At 44.9% G+C, this 22,007-nt stretch overlaps 1 protein-coding gene across 1 annotated transcript in view; it reads right to left on the bottom strand.

Moving 5' to 3' along the window:
- LOC141214132 (uroplakin-3b-like) overlaps window positions 1-22,007 on the bottom strand; it is a 55,253-nt gene that overhangs the window by 3,899 nt on the left and 29,347 nt on the right. Inside the window, exons 3-4 of the mRNA XM_073665396.1 lie at window positions 13,234-13,456; window positions 1,667-1,743 (exon numbers count right to left, since the gene is read on the bottom strand). Coding sequence (XP_073521497.1) covers window positions 1,667-1,743; window positions 13,234-13,456 — 300 coding nt within the window. The remainder of the gene's footprint in view (window positions 1-1,666; window positions 1,744-13,233; window positions 13,457-22,007) is intronic.

Below are 22,007 nucleotides of genomic sequence, written 5' to 3'. Positions count from 1 at the left end.
ACCCTGCTGACAGATTCCCTTTAAATCAGTTGGTATTAGAATATGGGCTCGCTCAGATAAGCATACACCATGAACTGCACACAGACCCAGTGTACCAGTGCACATGGTCGATTTTCTACACTGTCTGCGTGGAAAAAAAATTGCACTATGCGATACTTTGGTCTTTTTTATGAATCAGAATAATGCATCTGATTTAAAGGCAGCTCCTGGACCCATGCAATGCAGATAAGCACACAGAGCCAGTCACGTTAGAAATTTGTGGTTGTGACTGGCCAGATTTCCAATATGGGTTTCTGAATCTGTCCTTACAAGAATGTCAACAGCACTTCAGATTAATGCACTTTCAAAGGGCTACTAGATGCTATGCAGACCCTGGAAGCAGCCACTTCACATTGAATGGAGTTGCGCTTTGTACCTTTCTTTCTTTCATGTGTTTACATCTGGCCACTAAAGAAAAGCTGAATGGTGGTGTGCCAGTTGTCAGAATCCCAGCAATCTCAAATTGATGACCTATGCCTGGACAATCCCTTTAAAGGGACTCTGTCTGCACAGAATGACTGTTCAAGCGAAATCCCGCCACTCTGAGCTTCATTGGGGGCCAGTCAGTCAAATACACTTTCCCACCTGCTTGTTTTCCCTCAATCTCAACCCCCTTTTTTGATTGACTGCTCTGGCTTTATAGAGCCAGAGAAGGGCAGAGATAGATGGAGAACAAGCAGGTGGGAACGTATGGTTAAATGATTGGCACTGCCGTGATGCACCGAGCGGCGGGACCTAGTTTGAACAGTCATTCTATGCTGACAGTCCCTCTAAGGCCGGGTTTAGACAAGTTTATGAGAAATTGTTCAACTTTCATCCAGAAAATTCTGACAATTTTCAACTGTGTTATTATCCATATGACATCCATGTGTCTGTATTTTACATCTATATGGCATCTGTGTTTATACATCAGCAGTTAATGAATTTTGCAAGACCAATTAGTTCCCTATGTTAATAATGGCAATGTATCCGTAAAAATCAGATGCTGTACAGATGATCTATATGGAATTTGATTTTTTGTGCACCCATAGACTTGAATAGGCGAATTTCATTTAAAATATGGAGGATACTATTGCGTGCTGTGATTTTTTTCTCACAGACACTCGGTCCGTGTGTAAGAACTCATCTGAACAGTCCTATTGAATTACATTATTCAGTGTGCTGTCTGATTTTTACACGGACACCATATGTCCGCATAGCACACTTGTCTGAACGAGCCCTTAGAGTTGCTTTTTGCAGCAGCTGTCTCGCCCTAGATAATAGGGTTCAGATCCATGAGATAGACCCTCTATTTTTTCTGTTTCTTCTAATGGAGCATATGACAAAATGGTTTGTTAGAGACAACCCTTTAAAGGAGCTTCCACCATTTAAAGTAATCCCCTATGCATAGCCGAGAGCTATACTCTGCTTGAGCTCCACTCCATTCAGATAGGGCTCAGCAGATCCCCATTGTTGGAACAAGGCTACAGCCCCCCAAGCGATCAGTAAGTTATCCCCATCATATGGATAAAGTCAAAATTCATTCATTCAAGAGTTTTAAAATGTGAAATTAAATTAGGATCAAGATAAGTAACCAGTATATAAAAGGAAGATAGAGGGGGGGGTAAGGCACTATGAATAGCTGTACCTTTCCGTAGTTTAATTTCTCCTGACCATTGTGTTTTGTCGTATACTCCTATGTTGTCCAGCAGAACAAATCTCACCCTGAATTGCAGAAAGGCATATTAGTTATTACATATCGGTTATTTTATTTCATGCAAAAGAAATCATTAGCAAACATAAAGATGAGGATGGTGATGTCTTTATACATTTACCAACTTCTCCAAGGCTACCAACATTTTTCAAGACATAATGGCATTCCCACATAGGGTAGTGATAATGAATAATGATTATTTTGTCAGCTTAAGGCATCATTCAAACAACCATAAGTATGGTGTCTGTATGAAAACATTTGTATTGTGCAAGACATTAGATAGGATACCAACAGAAGACATAGAGTCCGCTTCCAGCCCTCGGGTCTTGGTAGAGCCGTCAGTTTGTTGTGACAGTACTAGGAGATTATCCTATGACTCCTTCCATGAGAAACTGCAGTCATTCTACTACATTGAAGTTGTATGGTTGCAGCTTATATGTGCATTTTCAATGCTGCATTCTCCCCCATTTAAATCAGTAGAAGATAACACCTACTTACGGATTTAAAATAAAATAGTGACATATAAATCCATCTTGCTTGATCTTTTTCTTCATTGACATCTGACTTTATGGTGGAACATCTCCATACATATTTGATGGCTGGCTAGTCCTACTGAATTTGGCAGGTTCAGCTGACATTCACCTAATCAAGAGTATGCCCATCTTAAAGGGAGCCTGACAGCAGGATTTACCCCAATTAAGTAATTACAGCACTGCATTTGTCATTTAACCCTGATTTCTAGCACCCCAATGTTTTAGGAAAAATTGCCAGCATAAACATAAAATCTACGTTTTAATATTGTGGTGCCGCATGTTATAATTAGTTAGACTAGCCAGACAGGCTTCCACTTATTGCTGAGAAGTCCAGCTCAGCCAGCTGATAACACGAACACAGTAGAGTGGTTATAGTCTCTGCAGTGCTCCTTCGCCTCCTACCTGCTTCCTAAATTACACAAATTTGCTGCCATCCCTTTGGGCATGACAACAGTGATCTGCCTATGTGCCACTGCCTTGGCATCACTCTGTGCTGACTTGAAGTCTGACTGACAGATCACTATCTCACAGTAGTTGCACTGCTCTAATGTGTTATAGTACTGAGTTGGCAAGTGGTTGCACATAGGCAGAAGCTCACTGAACATGGCTGAAGTATGTGCTTCTGCTATGAGATTGCAGAGGAAATCCCTAGGATGGTCAGACTTCAGGACACAGAGTGTGATGCCATGGCAGTGGAACATAGGCAGAAGATCACTGTGCATGCCCAAAGTCACGGCTGTAACCGCGCATTTGTGTTATTTAGGGAGCAGGGAGGGGGCAGAGGAGCAGGGGCGTACCGACCGCAGTGTCACGCAAGGTGCGGTAAAGACTTAGTGCAACACAAAGGGAAGATGGAAAGGAAGCCCCGACTCTAGGGAAAGGGGGAAGTGTAGACCCCCTGGCTGATAGAATATCACCCTGTTTCCCCTAATGTCCCTATATTGGCTCTTCACCAATCGCCGCACATGTTCCTCGTCCTGTCTTTCCCTGGCGTTTGGCTAAGGCTAGGGAAGGGAGATGCTGAAACCCACATCCCCTCCTCTGGACCATAGCCTTTCCAGTGCACCAAGTATTGTAGAGAACAACGTGGGAGATGAAAATCTACAATCCTCGAAATCTGGAACTCCAGATTACCATCAACCATTACTGGGGACGGTGGTAGAGGTGAGGGCCCAAGAGGTTCCACATACTTCTTGTGTAAGGACCTATGTAACACGTTGTGGACCTTAAGGGCCTGAGGAAGTTCAAGACGAAACGCTGCTGGGTTAATGACTGCGGTTATTTTATTACTTTATAGGGACCAATAAACCTAGGTCCCAGCTTCCAAGAAGGAACTTTCAATCTTATATTCCTGGTAGACAACCAAACAGAGTCATTCACATTCAGGTCCGGACCTGGCAAGCGTTTTCTGTCAGCCATACATTTATACCTGCCTCCCATGATCTTTAAATTACTCAGAACACCTGCCATACCGAGGAGAGCGATGAAGCAAACCGTTCCTCCTCAGGAACTCCTGAAACTCCTCCCCCACTAAAGGTACCAAACTGTGGGTGATAACCGTATGCACTGAAGAACGGTGACCTGCCAGTGGATTCTTGACGATGATTATTAATGGCGAATTCTGATAGCGGTAAGTAGGGTGCCCACCTGAGGTAGGTCTCCAAATTCTGATTGACACGCTCAGTCTATCCATTCGACTGAGGGGGGAAGGCGGAGGAAAAGGACAGCTGCATCCCCAGTCGAGAACAGAATGCCTTCCAGAACTTGGAAACAAACTGGGTCCCCCGATCTGACACCACATCGGAAACAAACTGGGTCCCCCGATCTGACACCACATCGGAGGGAACCCCGTGAAGCTTCAACATTTCATTTACAAACACCTGAGCAAGTGTCTTGGCATTTGAAAGTTCAGGCAATGCGACGAAGTGAACCATTTTACTGAACCTATCTACTACCACCAAAACCACCGTTTTGCCTGCAGAAACCGGTAGGTCAGTAATAAAATCCATGGACAAGTGTGTCCATGGCCTACTAGGGATAGGTAGCGGAAGAAGAGTACCAGACAGACGGGTATGCGAAACCTTAGAATGCGTGCAAATACTGCAATCAGCTACATGTTCAATCACATCCCGATGCAACCCCGGCCACCAAAAACTACAAGAGAGGAGGTCCGCGGTTGCCTTACCACTTGGATGCCCAGCAAGCACATACTTATGATGTTCCTTAATTACTTTGCGGCGCAGATCAGATGGTACAAATAACCTTCCTGAAGGGCAGGAGGCAGGGGCGTCCCCCTTAGCCTCCAACACCTCACCCTCCAATTCAGGATAAAGTGCCAAAATAACTACCCCTTTCTGTAATATCAGGGCAGGGTTCTCATAGTTACCACACACCAGGGAAGCTCTGGGACAAAGCATCAGCCTTGACATTTTTGACCCCTGGATGAAAAGTGACAACAAAATTGACCCTACTAAAAAACAGGGACCATCTGGCTTGCCAAGGGTTGAGATGTTTAGCTGATTGGAGATATGACAGGTTCTTATGGTCAGTAATAACAGTAATAGGATGGACAGCTCCCTCCAACCAATGTCGCCATTCTTCGAACGCCAATTTAATCGCCAAAAGTTCCCTATTACCCATGTCATAATTTCTTTCAGCCGAAGACAATTTTTTAGAAAAGAAGGCGCATGGGCGCCATTTACCAGGGGACGGACCCTGAGACAACACAACCCCAACCCCCACATCCGACTAATCAACCTCCACAATAAAGGGTTGGGAAACATCGGGATGACTGAGTATAGGTGCAGTGGCAAAATGATTCTTTAAGGAAGAAAAAGCCTGGAGGGAGGCATCCGACCATTTGGAAAAATCAGACCCCTTCTTAGTCATGACAGTAAGGGGTCTCACAATTACAGAGTAATTTTGGATGAATTTCCGGTAAAAATTAGTAAATCCAGAAAGCGTTGTAGAGCCTTCAGGTTCTCGGGAAGTTCCCAATCAAGGACTGCACGGATCTTCTCCGGATCCATCCGAATACCCGAAGAGGAAAATTAGTACCCCAAAAACTGCATCTCCTGAACAGCGAAAACACATTTTTCCAGTTTGGCATAAAGTTTGTTATCCCTTTATATCTGGAGAACCTGCTTAACATGCCCCCAGTGTGTCTCAAAATCAGGTGAGTAAACCAAAATATCGTCCAGATAAACCACCACAAACCTCCCCACCAAATGATGGAAAATATAATTTATGAAATGCTGGAATACCGCAGGTGAATTGTTTAAACCAAAAGGCATAACCAGACTCCCGAAATGTCCTACCGGGGTATTGAACGCTGTTTTCCATTCCTCCCCTTCTCTGATTCTAACCAGATTGTAGGGTCCCCTTAAATCCAACTTAATGAATACCTTAGCTCCTACAACCTGTCTGAACAAATCAGGAATCAAAGGAAGAGGGTATGGATCACGGATGGTAATTTGATTTAATTCCCGGAAATCAAAACAGGGACGTAGACCTCCATCTTTTTTCTTCACAAAGAAGAACCCTGCTGCCACGGGCGAAGATGAGGGTCTGATATGTCCCTTCTCTGACTCCGGCTCCACTGCCAACAAACACAGAAATTTTCTCGGTTTTGCTCTCTAGCACCACCTCTGCTGTCAGGACAAAGCGGGAACTGCAGGTTGGCAACAAATGCACCCCTTGTTTATCCAACTCCAGACTACCAAGAGTTAATCGAGTCTCCTTTTGTTTAGGAATTGAAGGACAGGTCCCAACAAAATGTCCCTTTTTCCCACAAAAAAAACCATGCGCCTTTTTTCTTGCGAATCTCCGGGGAGACGTATGATGCAGAGACACCCCCTAACTACATGGGTTCCACCAACTCCCCCAGTACTGGTTCACCCCCAGACCGCTCCCCCGGCAGAGGTACACAACCCTGACAAGAAGGCTCCAGAGAAGGTGGTCTCACCCGTCTATCCCGAAGACATTTATCAAGACGTATGGCCAACGACATGGCAGCCTCCAAGGACAGAGGGGTTTCATATACTGCTAAGACATCCTTCAACCTTTCAGTAAGCCCCTCGCAAAATTGACTTCTAAGTGCTGAGTCATTCCATTTGGAATCTGTGGCCCATCTACTGAATTCCGAACTGTACGTCTCCACTGACCAATTTCCCTGCTGCAGGCGACGTAGCCTAGACTCAGCCAATGAGACTCGGTCAGGGCCATCATAGATGAGGGCCAGAGCCCTGAAAAACCCCTTCACAGACTGGAGACAAGCCGAGTCCTGCGGTAAAGAAAATGCCCACAAATGAGGATCTCCCTGCGGTAGAGAGATCATAATTCCCACCCGTTGCTCCTCATTTCTGGAGGCGTAAGGACGAAGTTTAAAATACAGTTTACAGGCCTGCTTGAAAACAAAAAACTTGAAAACCTGTCCGGGAGGGCAACCTTGGGTTTAGGCTGGACAGGCCTACCTGCAGAGACCCCCACATTGGCGACCTGTAGCCGCTGATGCTGCTGCTGAACCTCACAGCAGAGGTCATTCACCTCCAGAGACAGACAATGGAACTGCTCTGTGAGCTCTGCAACTGAATCCATACCAAGAAGAAAGGAAAAAAAGGTTGACGCCCAAAAATACACAGAAAAAAACCCCAGTGTCAGTTTTCTTTTTCTTTTTTGTCCTTTTCAAAATGTGCTCGGCCGGCGATAATGTCACGCAAGGTGTGGGAAAGACTTAATGCAACACAGAGGGAAGAGGGAAAGAAAGCCCAGACTCTAGGGAAAGGGGGAAGTGGAGACCTCCTGGCTGATAGAATATCACCCTGTCTCCCCTAACGTCCCTATATTGGCTCTTCACCAATCGAGGCACACGTTCCTCACCCTGTCTTTCCCTGGCGTTTGGCTAAGGCTAGGGAACGGAGGAGATGAGCACTAGTCGATCCCCACTGAACACTAAACACAACAAGGGAGGACAAACAGGGGGAAATTGCTTAGCTTTAGACGACTCCAGACAAATGAGCACACGTCCTCAGCACCAGAGAGGAAGAAGTACTGCTCTTGCTAAAGCCTTCACAAGGAGCAATGAATATTACCTCCCTCTGGAACACAGCAGGTATTTATACACCCAGGCCAGGGTGTTAATTAGTCAGAGGAAGGTAGCCGCTGGGTCCTAGAGACAGCCTCTAAGAAGGTGTCTGCAATGCCAAATGTAGAGATGTCCTGTAACCCACTGCAGGGCGACTGTCTGTCACTTCTGACACACCCGTGAGGTGGGGGCCCACTGACGCCAGCGCAAACTTCAACTGGATGTACCCGTCGGGTCCGTACACGGCAATACACACTGTCGGCCAATCAGTGGCCAGCAGCTGACATCGGCGTGCACATGACTGGGGGTGCATGTTATTGACGTCATGCTCTCCCCTCGCTTGCACGCTGAAATCAGTTCCCGGCTTCAGAAGAGGACACCACACGGCAGGGGAGCAGAGGAAAGGTAAGTATAATTGTTTATTTTTTTTCTATGTATTAAATAACAGCAGCAGAACTGGGAACATATACCAGGATGGGACCCAGGATAAGGGGCATATACCAGGATGGGGGAGATATATACCAAGATGCTGAACATACATACCAGGTTGGGTGATATATAAACCAGGCTGGGAGATATATATACCAGGGTGGGGCCCAGGATAAGGGACATATATACCAGGATGGGAGATACACTACCGTTCAAAAGTTTGGGGTCATTTAGAAATTTCATTATTTTTGAAAGAAAAGCACTTTTTTTTTCAATGAAGCTAACATTAAATGAATCAGAAATACACTCTATACATTGTTAATGTGGTAAATGACTATTCTAGCTGCAAATGTCTTGTTTTTATTGCAATATCTACATAGGTGTATAGAGGCCCATTTCCAACAACCACCACTCCAGTGTTTTAATGGTACATTGTGTTTGCTAACTGTGTAAGAAGGCTAATGGATGTTTAGAAAACCCTTGCACAAGTATGTTAGCCCAGCTGAAAACGGTTTGGCTGATTTGAGAAGCTATAAAATTGACCTTCCTTTTAGCTAGTTGAGAATCTGCTGGAGCATTACATTTGTTTGTTCTATGAAACTCTCAAAATGGCCAAAAAAAGAGAACTTTCAGGTGAAACTCAACAGTCTATTCTTGTTCTTAGAAATGAAGACTATTCCATGCGAGAAATTGCCAAGAAACTGAAGATTTCCTACAACGGTGTGTACTACTCCCTTCAGAGGAGAGCACAAACAGGCTCTAACCACAGTAGAAAGAGAAGTGGGAGGCCCCGCTGCACAACTGAGCAACAAGACAAGTACATTAGAGTCTCTAGTTTGAGAAATCGACGCCTCACAGCTGGCAGCTTCATTAAATAGTACACGCAAAACGCCAGTGTCAACGTATACAGTGAAGAGCCGACTCCGGGATGCTGGCCTTCATGGCAAAGTGGCAAAAAAAAAGCCATATCTGAGACTGGCTAATAAAAGGAAAAGATTAATATGGGCAAAAGAACACAGACACTGGACAGAGGAAGATTGGAAAAAAGTTTTATGGACAGACGAATCAAAGTTTGAGGTGTTTGAATCACACAGAAGAACATTTGTGAGATGCAGAACAACTGAAAAGATGCTGTAAGAGTGCCTGACGCCATCTGTCAAGCATGGTGGAGGTAATGTGATGGTCTGGGGTTGCTTTGGTGCTGGTAAAGTGGGAGATTTGTACAAGGTAAATGGGATTTTGAATAAGGAAGGCTATCACTCCATTTTGCAACGCCATTCCATACCCTGTGGACAGCGCTTGATTGGAGCCAATTTCATCCTACAACAGGACAATGACCCAAAGCACACCTCCAAATTATGCATGAACTATTTAGGGAAGAAGCAGGCAGCAGGTATTCTATCTGTAATGGAGTGGCCAGCGCAGTCACCAGATCTCAACCCCATTGAACTGTTGTGGGAGCAGCTTGACCATATGGTACGCAAAAAGTGCCCATCAAGCCAATCCAACTTGTGGGAGGGGCTTCAGGAAGCATGGGGTGAAATTTCTCAAGATTACCTCAGCAAATTAACAGCTAGAATGCCAAAGGTCTGCAATGCTGTAATTGCTGCAAAGGGAGCATTCTTTGACGAAAGCAAAGTTTGAAGGAGAAAATTATTCTTTCTAATAAAAATCATTATTTATAACCTTGTCAATGTCTGGGCCATTGACGCGCCCCTGGGACCGTGGGGTGCTCGGTAGACGGGCCGGTCATTTTTTGGGGTATTCACGGTGTCAATGACCCGGTCCGTGGCCCAGGGCGGTCAATAAGAAAAGTCAATTGGAAATAAAGATTCGTGATGCCACCCGTGGTATGCGGCAATAGATGGCCGCCGCTGCTGTTCAGATCCACTGGGGCTGTTGGTGATGCAGCAAAGATAGTGCAGCTCTCCACGGATAGAGCTAGGCCCCAGGGCAATTAAATAGATGTTCTTTGATGTTGGTATTGTAGTAGTGCAAGGCAGGTGATGTAGCAATTAAGTCAAGGACACAGTGGGGTGAAATCTTCAAGTGTTTACTCACAGTTTTTACGGTGTTCAAGATTACAACCGCTAGCCAGGTTATAACAGCCCACCGAGTCCTGTGTCCTCGGGGGAAGTGATCCAGCCGACTCTCAGCTTGGGTGCACTTGATCGGGACCCCCTTCTTGTGTACTTTCCCGGGTCGTCTCTCTGCGCTGGCTCTCACCCTCCTGCCCTGCGCCTCACACACAGTGTCCCGAGCCAGTGGCTGCGGGCCTTGTTGGGCGACGTCCTCTTTGTCCCCTTGGTCCTATATAGCCACTTTTTCAGAGAATGTGTGTGTGGTTTTGGCTACGGCACTTGAAGATACCGCAACCTCCGGTTTGCTAGCTGAGTCTTGTAGTCCTCCACTAGTCTGGGGCCGGTCCCCTATTGCGACCTGATCCCTTCACGGTCAGTGTGAACTCGGGCGCACGGTTGGACTCCACACTTCCCGTGCCCCTAGGATCCTTTCTCTCCTCTGGAGCCTTTCTTACTGCTCCGGTCTCCTCTCTCCTACTGGGCCCCTCTGACTGGGCCCCCACTCCTTCTGGACCCTATTCCTCAACAGTCCTCACTTACTCCACTGAACCTCTTCTAGATGTTTCTACCCTTCTTTTATACTCTCTCCTCAGTGCTCCCCTAAACTACTTCCTCCACCCACCTCCTCTACTTAGTTCCATCCTCTAGACAGGGACCGGGTCTGTGCTCTCCCTTAGGAGCTATCTGGACCTTCCCTAATGGAGTGAAGTAGTGTTGGATGTGAGTGTGTGGGTCCCGGGTAGTGCTCCCTCCTTACCTGAGAGTGGGGTACCACACCTCTGGCTGAGATGCAGTACCTCTGTGGCAACTGGACCCGCAGGGGCGCCACACTATATTTTCTAATAATTTTGCAACTTATTTGATAAATAAAAGTATGAGTTTTCATGGAAAACACAAAATTGTCTGGGTGACCCCAAACTTTTGAACGGTAGTGTATATACCAGGATGGGGCCAGGAAGGGAAACATATATAACAGGATGGAGGACATATATATATACCAGGATGGAGGTTATATATACAGTGCCTACAAGTAGTATTCAACCCCCTGCAGATTTAGCTGGTTTGATAAGATGCAAATAAGTTAGAGCCTTCAAACTGCAAACAAGAGTAGGTTTTATGAACAGAAGCATAAATCTTACAAACCAAAAAGTTATGTTGCTCAGTTGAATTTTATTAAATTTTAAACATAAAAGTGTGGGTCAATTATTATACAACCCCTATGTTTAATATTTTGTGGAATAACCCTTGTTTGCAATTACAGCTAATAATCGTCTTTTATAAGACCTGATCAGGCTGGCACAGGTCTGTGGAGTTATCTTGGCCCACTCCTCCATGCAGATCTTCTCCAAGTTATCTAGGTTCTTTGGGTGTCTCATGTGGACTTTATTCTTGAGCTCCTTCCACAAGTTTTCAATTGGGTTAAGGTCAGGAGACTGACTAGGCCACTCCAACACCTTGACTTTTTCCCTATTGAACCATGCCTTGGTTTTCTTGGCTGTGTGCTTTGGGTCGTTGTCTTGTTGGAAGATGAAATTACGACCCATCTTAAGATCCTTGATGGAGGAGCGGAGGTTCTTGGCCAAAATCTCCAGGTAGGCCGTGCTATCCATCTTCCCATGGATGCGGACCAGATGGCCAGGCCCCTTGGCAGAGAAACAGCCCCACAGCATGATGCTGCCACCACTATGCTTGACTGTAGGGATGGTATTCTTGGGGTCGTATGCAGTTGCATCCAGTCTCCAAACGTCACGTGTGTGGTTGGCACCAAAGATCTCGATCTTGGTTTCATCAGACCATAGAACCTTGAACCAGTCTGTCTCAGAGTCCTCCAAGTAATCATGAGCAAACTGTAGACGAGCCTTGACATGACGCTTTGAAAGTAAAGGTACCTTACGGACTCGTCTGGAACGGAGACCATTGCGGTGGAGTACGTTACTTATGGTATTGACTGAAACCAATGTCCCCACTGCCATGAGATCTTCCCGGAGCTCCTTCCTTGTTGTCCTTGGGTTAGCCTTGACTCTTCGGACAAGCCTGGCCTCGGCACGGGAGGACATTTTCAAAGGCTTTCCTGGCCGTGGAAGGCTATCAGTAGTTCCATAAGCCTTCCACTTACGGGTGATGCTCCCAACAGTGGAGACAGGTAGGCTCAACTCCTTGGAAAGGGTTTTGTACCCCTTGCCAGCCTTGTGACCCTCCACGATCTTGTCTCTGATGGCCTTGGAATGCTCCTTTGTCTTTCCCATGTTGACCATGTCTGAGTGCTGTTCACAAGTTTAAGGAGGGTCTTAAATAGTCAGAAAAGGCTGGCAAAAGAGATCTTTAAGCCACACATGTGAAGCTCATTATTCTTGGTGCCTGAACTACTTCTTAATACTTTAGGGGGACCAAACAGAATTCTTGTGGTTTGAGGGGTTGAATAATAAATGACACTCTGAATTAACTTTTTATGTTTTAAAAAAAAAACAAAAACAAAATTTGCTGCAGTGCATTTCCCACTTCCAGGCTGATCTACAGTACAAATGTCACAATGCCAAGTTAATTCCGCATGTGTCAACCAGCTAAATCTGCAGGGGGTTGAATACTACTTGTAGGCACTGTATATACCAAGATGGGGGGGCCTGGTCCAAATCTTGCACCAGGGCCAATCGGACTCAAATTACGCCACTACAGAGGTCGACTACAGAAACAGCAACCATGCACCTGTGGACGTGATATTGACTGGATGGGCTGCTCAGCAATAAGTGTACGCCTTTCCAACTAGGTCTAATTAGAATATGCGGCACCACAATATTAAAACACTGTTTTTTTGAATTATACTGGCAATTTTTCCCAAACATTGGGGTTTCTACGAATCAGCGCTTACTGACGAATGCAGCGCTGTAATTAGTTAATAGGGCTAGATCCTACTGTCAGGTTCTCTTAGGCTATGTGCGCACGGTGCGTTTTTTGTGCGTTTTTGATGCTGTAAATCCACGTGGAATTGGCCCCAAAAATGCATTGCAAACCTTATCCCCTGGTTTCCTATGAGATTTTGCAAGATCTGTGCACATGATCAGGATTTTTCCTTACAGAATTTCATGTGCGGAAAAAGAAGCAGCATGTCCATTCTTTGTGCATTTTTGCCTGCGTTTTTCCTATTGGAAAAAACATATGGCAAATCTGCAGGCAAAAACACGCAAAAAACGTATGAAAATGCAAAAAAAATACATCAAAACGAGCTGAATTTCCGCAGCATTTTTGCAGCCAAGAGATGCAGAACCTTGCAGAAACGCTGCAGAAATTTCTGAACATGCGCAACTAACCTTAAACAGAGTCTTGTATCCTACTGAAGGGTTGAAAATAATAAAATGAATAGATTAACAATGTTCCTACCTGTAGGTTTCATTATTACTTAATTCACCATTGCAGAACTGACTGTCTGTGCATGATGACATAGAACCAATTTTTATCAATTTAATGGTGGTTGGATCAGTATTTGAACAAGGATATTTTCCAGCAGAGACAAGAAGAGTATGGTAATATTTATAACTGCCATTTTTGTATGCAGAATATGGAACTGGAGTACCAAAATCTGAATCACTTAGGGCAGAAAATGCTGTAAAAGAAATAAATTTGTAGAACAAGAATACAGTTAGATTTTTAATCACTACCTTCTTATACATGATTTGTTTGAATTGTAAAATACTAAAACTACACAATCACGGGAGGAGCGAGAATGAAATAAGAGAAAAAACTGGCAACTTTTGACCTAGCGACAGGTCCTCTTTAATATAGGGTTTTGCACTTTAGATCTATTTTGTAAATGTATTGAAACTTTTTTTATATGCTGATCTTCATTAAAAAAACAAAATTGATATTCTTGCAATTTTCACACTGGCCACTTAGGCTTTTTTAGAGTCATACTTCCTATGCTTTCAGGAAGAGTTTTCAACAGGCTCCATATCATATACAGTCATGGCCGAAAGAGTTGGCACCCTTGAAATTGTTCCAGAAAATGAAGTATTTCTCCCAGAAAATGATTGCAATTACACATGTTTTGCTATACACATGTTTAATTCCTCTGTGTGTTTTGGAACAACACAAAAAAAAACTGAGAAAAAAAAGAAAATTGGACATAATTTCACACTAAACTCCAAAAATTGGCTGTCAAAATTGTTGGCAAACAACTTTATTTCAAGCTTGTGATGCTCATTCAAACTCACCTGTGGCAAGTAACAGGTGTGAGCAATATGAAAATCACGCTTGAAATCAGAGAAAAGGGGGAGAAGTTGACTCAATCTTTTCATTGTGTGTCTGTGTGTGCCACACTAAGCATGGAGGACAGGAAGAGGAGAAGAGAACTGACTGAGGACTTGAGAACCAAAATTGTTGAAAATGATCAACAATCTCAGGGTTACAAATCTATTTCCAGATACCTTGATGTTTCTTTGTCCACCGTGTGCAACACAATCAAGAAATTTATAACCCATGGCACTATAGTAATCTCCCTGGACGTGGATGGCAGATAATAATTGATGAAATTTTGCAACGCACAATAGTCCGGATGGTGGATAAGCAGCCCCAATCAAGTTCCAAAGAAATTCAAGCTGTCCTGCAGGCTCAGGGTGCATCAGTTTCCGCGCAAACTATCCTTCCACATTTGAAATGAAACGCTATGGCAGGAGACAAGGAGGACCCCACTGCTGACACAGAAACAAGCTAGACTGCAGTTTGCCAAAATGTACGTGAGTAAGCCGAAATCTTCTGAGAAAGCGTCTTGTGGACAGATGAGACCAAGATAAAGCTTTTTGGTAAAGCACATAATTCTACTGTTTATTGAAAATGGAATGAGACCTACAAGGAAAAGAACACAGTACATACACTCAAATATGGTGGAGGTTCAAATATGTTTTGAGGTTGTTTTGCTGCCTCTGGCACTGGGTGCCTTAAAGGGGTTTTCCCACGAACCAAAGTCATTTAAAAAATTGTCTGTGTCTGACCGTGTACAGAACACTGTCTGATCATACCACAGCTCCTGGCCTTGGGAGGAAGCAAAAGACAATACCGATATTACAGCATGGGATCACAGAGGATTCATTTTGTGAGGTAAAATATTGTTTAAAAACAGGCAGTGAAATATTTTACCTCACAAAATGAATCCTCTGCGATCCCCTGGTGTAATGTCTGTATTGTCTTTTGCGTCCTCCCCTGCCCAGGAGCTGTGGTATGTGCCGTACATGGTCAGACACAGACAATTATTAAAATGAACTTTTGTTCGTGGGAAAACCCCTTTAACTGTGTGTGCAAAGCATCGCGAAATCTGAAGATTACTGAAGAATTTTGGGTTGCAATGTAGTGCCCAGTGTCAGAAAGCTGGGTTTGCATCCTAGGTCATGGGTCTTCCAGCAGGTAAATGACCCCAAGCATACTTCAAGAAGCCCTCAGAAATGAATGGAAACAAAGCGCTAGAGAGGTCTGAAGCAGCCAGCAATGAGTCTGGATCTAAACCTCATTAAACTCCTCTGGAGAGATCTTAAAATTGCTGTTGGGAGAAGGCGCTTCACATATGAGAGACCTGGAGCAGTTTGCAAAAGAAGAGTGGTACAAAATTCCAGTTGAGAGGTGTAAGAAGCTTGTTGATGGTTATAGGAAGCGATTGATTGCATTTATTTATTCTTAAGGGTGTGCAACCAAATATTAAGTTGAGAGTGCCAACAATTTTGTCTGGCCCATTTTGAGGTTTTGTGTGAAATTATGTCCAATTTGCCCTTTTTATCCTCGTTTTTTTTGTGTTGTTGCAATACACATAAAGGAAATAAACATGTGTGGCAATTTGAAGGGTGGCAACACTTTCGGCCATGACTGTAAGGCAGAATAACAATGACAGGTTACACCTCTATGCACAACTGATAACTAGTGTTGAGCGATACCTTCCGATATCAGGAAATATCGTATCGGATTGGATCGGACCGATACCCAAAAAGTATCGGATATCGCCGATTCCGATACCGGAAACCAATGCAAGTCAATGGGACACAAATATCGGAATGAAAATAAACCCTTTCTTTCCTTGTAGGTTAATTCTACATGAAGTAAAACAACTAAGAATAATGTAGAATGTATTACGCGAAAAGCCGGCAATTCATCAGCGGCATACACCGGTACCCGACAATTTACAACAGAAAGAATAGAGTAACACACATAGATTAGATAGATAGAAACATGTCAGTCACATATATAATAAGTACAGTGATAGTGTTGGTTACTGTACTTGTCATTTAGTGTAAAGGATTTATTTAAAAATATAATAGTGTTTTCATGCACCGTCTCTTTAAAAAAGCCGGCCGGCAATTCAGCATCTGTACCCGACAATTTAGAATAGAAGGAATAGAGAATCATACATAGATTAGATAGATAGAAACATGTCAGTCACATATATATGAAGTACAGTGACAGTGTTGATTACTGTACTTGTCATTTAGTGTTAAAATAAAGGATTTATTTTAAAAAAAAATTGGCGTGGGGTTCCCCTTAATTTTAGGCTCTAGCGGAGGTTAAGCAGACGGATGGGGCAGATGTTTGAAGCCTGGGAAGGGGGTAATACCCACGGAGCTTCCCAGGCTACTAATGTGAGCCCCCAGCTGAATACCTAGCCTTTACTAGCTATTAAAATGGGGGACCCCCTCAAAAAAATGACGTGGGGTCCCCCCTAATTTAATAGCTAGCAAAGGCTAGGCAGAGAGCTGGGGGCTGATATTAATAGCCCAGGAAGGGTGCCATGAATATTGGCCCCCTCCCAGGCTAGAAACACCAGCCGTCAGCCGCCCCAGAAATGGCGCATCCATAGGATGCGCCAATTCTGGCACTTAGCCTCGCTCTTCCCACTGCCCTGTAGCGGTGGCAGTGGGGTAATAGGGTTGGGGTTGATGTCAGCTTATAATGCCAGCTGACATCAAGCCCAGGTTAGTAATGGAGAGGCGTCTATAAGACACCCCCATTACTAACCCCATAGTCAAAGTTAAAAAAAAAACACAAACACTCAGAATAAAGTCCTTTAATTGAAATAAACACACAATTCTTTATTGTTCTAAATTAAACTCTACTTACCATCACGCCCATTCCAGCTGAAGCCAACGATCTCCTGCAATAAAAGAAAAATAATAAAGCAACCTCATCCTTACCTTTCCATGGTTCCCAGGACAGCTTCAGCTCTGCTACATCGAGATGACAGGCTGGACCGCAGCAGAACGCTGCCATCCAGCCTGTCATCCCGCAGACACTGAGAAGCGCAGGCATGCTTGCGCTCCTCAGTGTCTCTCTGTGACGGCATCCAGATGAGCCGAGTTCATGTCCAATGAACTCAGCTCACCTCATGCACGTCACTGACAGCGTGGGAAAATTCTCACGCTGAAGCGCTGAGTGCAGGAGAATTTTCCCACGCTGTCAGTGACGTGCATGAGGTGAGCCGAGTTCATTGGACATGACCTCGGCTCATCTTTATGCCGTCACAGAGAGACACTGAGGAGCGCAAGCAAGCCTGCGCTTCTCAGTGTCTGCGGGATGACAGGCTGGATGGCAGCGTTCTGCTGCGGTCCAGCCTGTCATCTCGATGTAGCAGAGCTGAAGCTGTCGTGCGAACCATGGAAAGGTAAGGATGAGGTTGCTTTATTATTTTTCTTTTATTGCAGGAGATCGTTGGCTTCAGCTGGAATGGGCGTGATGGTAAGTATAGTTTAATTTAGAACAATAAAGAATTGTGTGTTTATTTCAATTAAAGGACTTTATTCTGGGTGTTGTGTTTTTTTTAAATACTTTACTAGAAATTCATGGTGGTCATGTCTAATATTGGCGTGACCCCATGAATTTCGGGCTTAGGGCCAGCTGATAATGCCAAGCTGGCCTTAACCCCTTTATTACCCAGTGAGCCACCGCACCAGGGCCCTGGATAAGTTGGGTACAGCGCCAGAAGATGGCGCTTCTATGAACGCGCCATTTTCCGGGGTGGCTGCGGACTGCAATTTGCAGCGGGTGGGGCCCAGAAAGCTTGGGTCTCCCTACGCTGCGGATTCCAGACCCCAGCTGCCTAGTTGTACCTGGCTGGACACAAAAATAGGGCGAAGCCCCACGTATTTTTCTTTTAATTATTTCATGAAATTCATGAAATAATTAAGAAAAAAAGGGCTTCCCTATATTGTTGTGTCCAACCAGGTACAAATAGGCAGCTGGTGGTTGGGGGCAGCCCGTTCCTGCCTGCTGTACCTGGCTGGACACAAATATAGTGCGAAGCCCCACGTCAATTTTTTTAAAATTATTTCATGAAATAATTTTTTTAAAAAAAGGGCTTCCCTATATTGTTGTGTCCGGCCAGGTACAAATAGGCAGCTGGTGGTTGGGCGCAGCCCGTTCCTGCCTGCTGTACCTGGCTGGACGCAAATATAGGGCGAAGCCCCACATCAATTTTTTTTTAATTATTTCATGAATTTCCTGAAATAATTAAAAAAAAAAATACGTGGGGCTTCTCCCTATTTGTGTGTCCAGCCAGGTACAACTAGGCAGCTGGGGGATGGAATCTGCAGCGCAGGGAGGCCCAAGCTTTCTGCCCCCCCCCCCGGTGCAAATTGCAGTCCGCAGCCACCCCGGAAAATGGCGCGTTCATAGAAGCTGGATGCTGTACCTGGCTGGCATACAAAAATATGGCAAAGCCCACGTCAAGATTTTTGGGAAAAATTTATTAAAAAATAAATAATAATTTAGGGACTGCATCTTTATTAACTCCTCAAAAGTCATTTAGTGTTAAAATAAAGGATTTATTTAAAAAAAAATTGGCGTGGGATCCCCCATAATTTTAGGCTCTAGCGGAGGTTAAGCAGACGGCTGGGGCAGATGTTTGAAGCCTGGGAAGTGGGTAATACCCACGGAGCTTCCCAGACTACTAATATCAGCCCCCAGCTGAATACCTAGCCTTTACTAGCTATTAAAATGGGGGACCCCCCCCAAAAAAATGACGTGGGGTACCCCCTATTTAATAGCTAGCAAAGGCTAGGCAGACAGCTGGGGGCTGATATTAATAGCCCAGGAAGGGTGCCATGAATATTTGCCCCCTCCCAGGCTAGAAACACCAGTCGTCAGCCGCCCCAGAAATGGCGCATCCATAGGATGCGCCAACTCTGGCACTTAGCCTCGCTCTTCCACGCTGCCCTGGTGCGGTGGCAGGGGGTAATAGGGTTGGGGTTCATGTCAGCGCCAGCTGCCATGAAGCCCAGGTTAGTAATGATGGGCGTCTATAAGACACCCCCATTACTAACCTACAAAGTGTTAAAAAGAAAAAACACACTACACCCAGAAAAAAATAATTTATTTGAAATAAAACACACAATTTTATTTAATTCTTAGTTTACTAAAAAAAAATAGTTACCTGTCCACGTTCCAGCGCTGATCTCCCATGCACAGCTGTCACATCTGGAGATGGTGACAGCTGTGCATGGCTGCTGTAAGCTCACACTGCTGGGAACACGTCCGCTCCCGGCAGCGGGAGCCACTGACTGAGGTCACCGGAGTGCATTCAGGCAGCGCAGCTCCGGAGACCTCCTTTACGGCACTGCTGTACCGTAGGAATTTCTCACGGTACAGCAGGGCCGTAAAGGAGCTAACCGAAGCAGCGCTGCCTGAACTCCGGCGAACCCGCTTATGCAATGACGGGGCTGCTTTACGGCCCCATCATTCTAGCGGCGGCAGCGGTTCAGAGCGGTCACATTCTATGTGGCTGCTCTAAACTGGAGATCATCGTGGGACACTCGTGGACTACTACGGAGGGGTAAGGATAAGGTTGTGGTTTATTATTTTATATTTTATTACAGGAGATCGATGGCTTCGGGGAATTAGGTGTCTAGGTGAGTATAGGTGTAGTTTTTTATTTTTTACTTTATTTTAGGTGGCGATCGGCGGGGACAGGTAATGTATGAACTAATTTATTGTAGGTAACCACTGGCCACCAATGACATGTATTTAAAATTTATTGGGGAAACAGTAGGGCAATTTAAATAACAGGATCAGGCTGATGGGAACTACTGCTCCCATCGAGCTGATCCTGCTGGCACGAGTGGACGGGGGAAAGACATAGGCCGATGGGAGTAGTAGTGTCACATCGGCCTATGTCTGCCTGCACGCACACACCCGCACACACTCGCAGACATCGCACAGACACCGCACACACCCGCAGACATCGCACAGACACCGCACACACTCGCAGACATCGCACAGACACCGCGCACACCCGCACACATCGCACAGACACCCCGCACACACTCGCAGACACACGCACAGACACCCCGCACACACTCGCAGACACACGCACAGACACCCACACACACCAATCATGACGGGCTGATCGTCTGGGAGGTGAGGCTGACCTGTGCGGCCGTGGGAAAGTTCATGTGAGTTCATGCAATGCAGTCAAGCATGAACTCACGTGAACCCTCTGAGGGCACCGCGGCTACTTCAAATGAACAGCTGATCAGCATCACCTGATACCTCAGCTGTTCATTTGAAATAACCGGCGGGAAAGCGCAGCACAGAAAGGGAAAGCCGGCGGTGAAGTCTTTTCACTGCCGGCTTCCCCGCCCGGGTCCTTCGCTCCCCGCTCCTTGGTGCTGCGCTCCCCGCCCGGTCCTAACTTACGATCGGGATGGGAGGTGGCGAGGGGAGCGGAGGATCGGGGTGGGAGGCTGCGGGGAAGCAGTATGGGGCTGTGTGATTGTTTAAAAGCCGGCGGCTTTTTACCGCCCGCCGACTTTTAAACGATCAGGAGAATTCTCCCACGCTGGGATGGCATTCTGATGACAGGCTGGATCGCAGCTGAGCGCTGCCATCCAGCTTGTCATCCTTCAGAGACACTGCAGAGCGCAGGCATTATGGGAACTTCCGATTCCGGTATTCGATATTGTAAAAGTATCGGAATTAAGTATCGGAATTCCGGTACCGCGAATATCGGCCGATACCCGATATTTCAGTATCGGAATGCTCAACACTACTGATAACACATGATGTACCAAACATAATAGATGATGTCACAGCTGACCATTCTTTACCCCTTCACGACATGGCCAATTTCCTTTTTTTGCATTTTCGTTTTTTCCTCACTTTCTTCCCAGAGCCATAACTTTTTTATTTTTCTGTCCACATAGACATATGAGGGCTTGTTTTTGCGGGACTAATTGTACTTTTGATTGACACCACATAGTGTACTGGAAAACGAGAAAAAAATTCCAAGTGGGGAGAAATTGTGAAAATAAAACTAAATTCTGATATTGTTTTTTGGAAATTGTTTTTACGGTGTACATTGTGTGGTAAAAATGACCTTGCAATATGATTCTGCTCATCAGTACAATTACAATGAAACCAAACATATCCAGTTTTTTTATTACTTTAGTGGTGAAAAATAATCTGAAATTGAAAAAAAAAAATTTGGGGGTAGTGTCGCCATTTACTGAGCCAGGTAACATTTTCATTATTCGGTTAATGGAGCTGTGTGATGGCTTATTTATTTTTTGCGGGGCGAGACAACATCTTTATTTATACCATTTTGGGATAGATAAAACATTTTAATCGCTTTTTACAGCATTTTTTGTGGTATTGCTGCGACCAAAAAAATCTAATGTTGGAGTTTTTGATTTTTTTCTGTTTACAGTGTTTACCGATCGGGTTAATTATGTTTATACTTTGATAGAGCAGACTTTTCTGAATGTGGTGATACCACATACGTGTTTTTTATTGTTATTATTATTAATATTATTATTATTTGTTAAAGGGGGGGTGATTTGAACTTTTTTTTTTTTTCATATGTTTTAAAATATTATTTTTTGTACTTTTCAATGTACTTGTTAGTCCCCTTAGGGGACTGGAACATGCAACCATCTGATTGCTTGTGATATATACAGCAATGCCACAGTATTCCTGCATATAGTAAAAATTACGGTCTCCTTTGAAGCCCGGCCGCAGACTGAGTTCCTAGGGAGCTTCATAATGACAAGCACGGAAGTCTTCAACAGACCCCCAACTACCATGGCAACATGTTGGCGTCCCGCGATAATGTAACGAGCGCGCCAATGGACGCATGGAAAGACACGCCCCATGCTGGTTAACAATTGCAGGCGCCTGTTAGAGGCAGT

The sequence above is a fragment of the Phyllobates terribilis genome, unplaced genomic scaffold (assembly GCF_046119375.1).
Source record: "Phyllobates terribilis strain yellow unplaced genomic scaffold, ASM4611937v1 Scaffold_2__4_contigs__length_985480577, whole genome shotgun sequence".
In the NCBI taxonomy this organism is placed as follows: domain Eukaryota; kingdom Metazoa; phylum Chordata; class Amphibia; order Anura; family Dendrobatidae; genus Phyllobates; species Phyllobates terribilis.
This window is presented reverse-complemented; position numbering and strand designations above follow the sequence as displayed.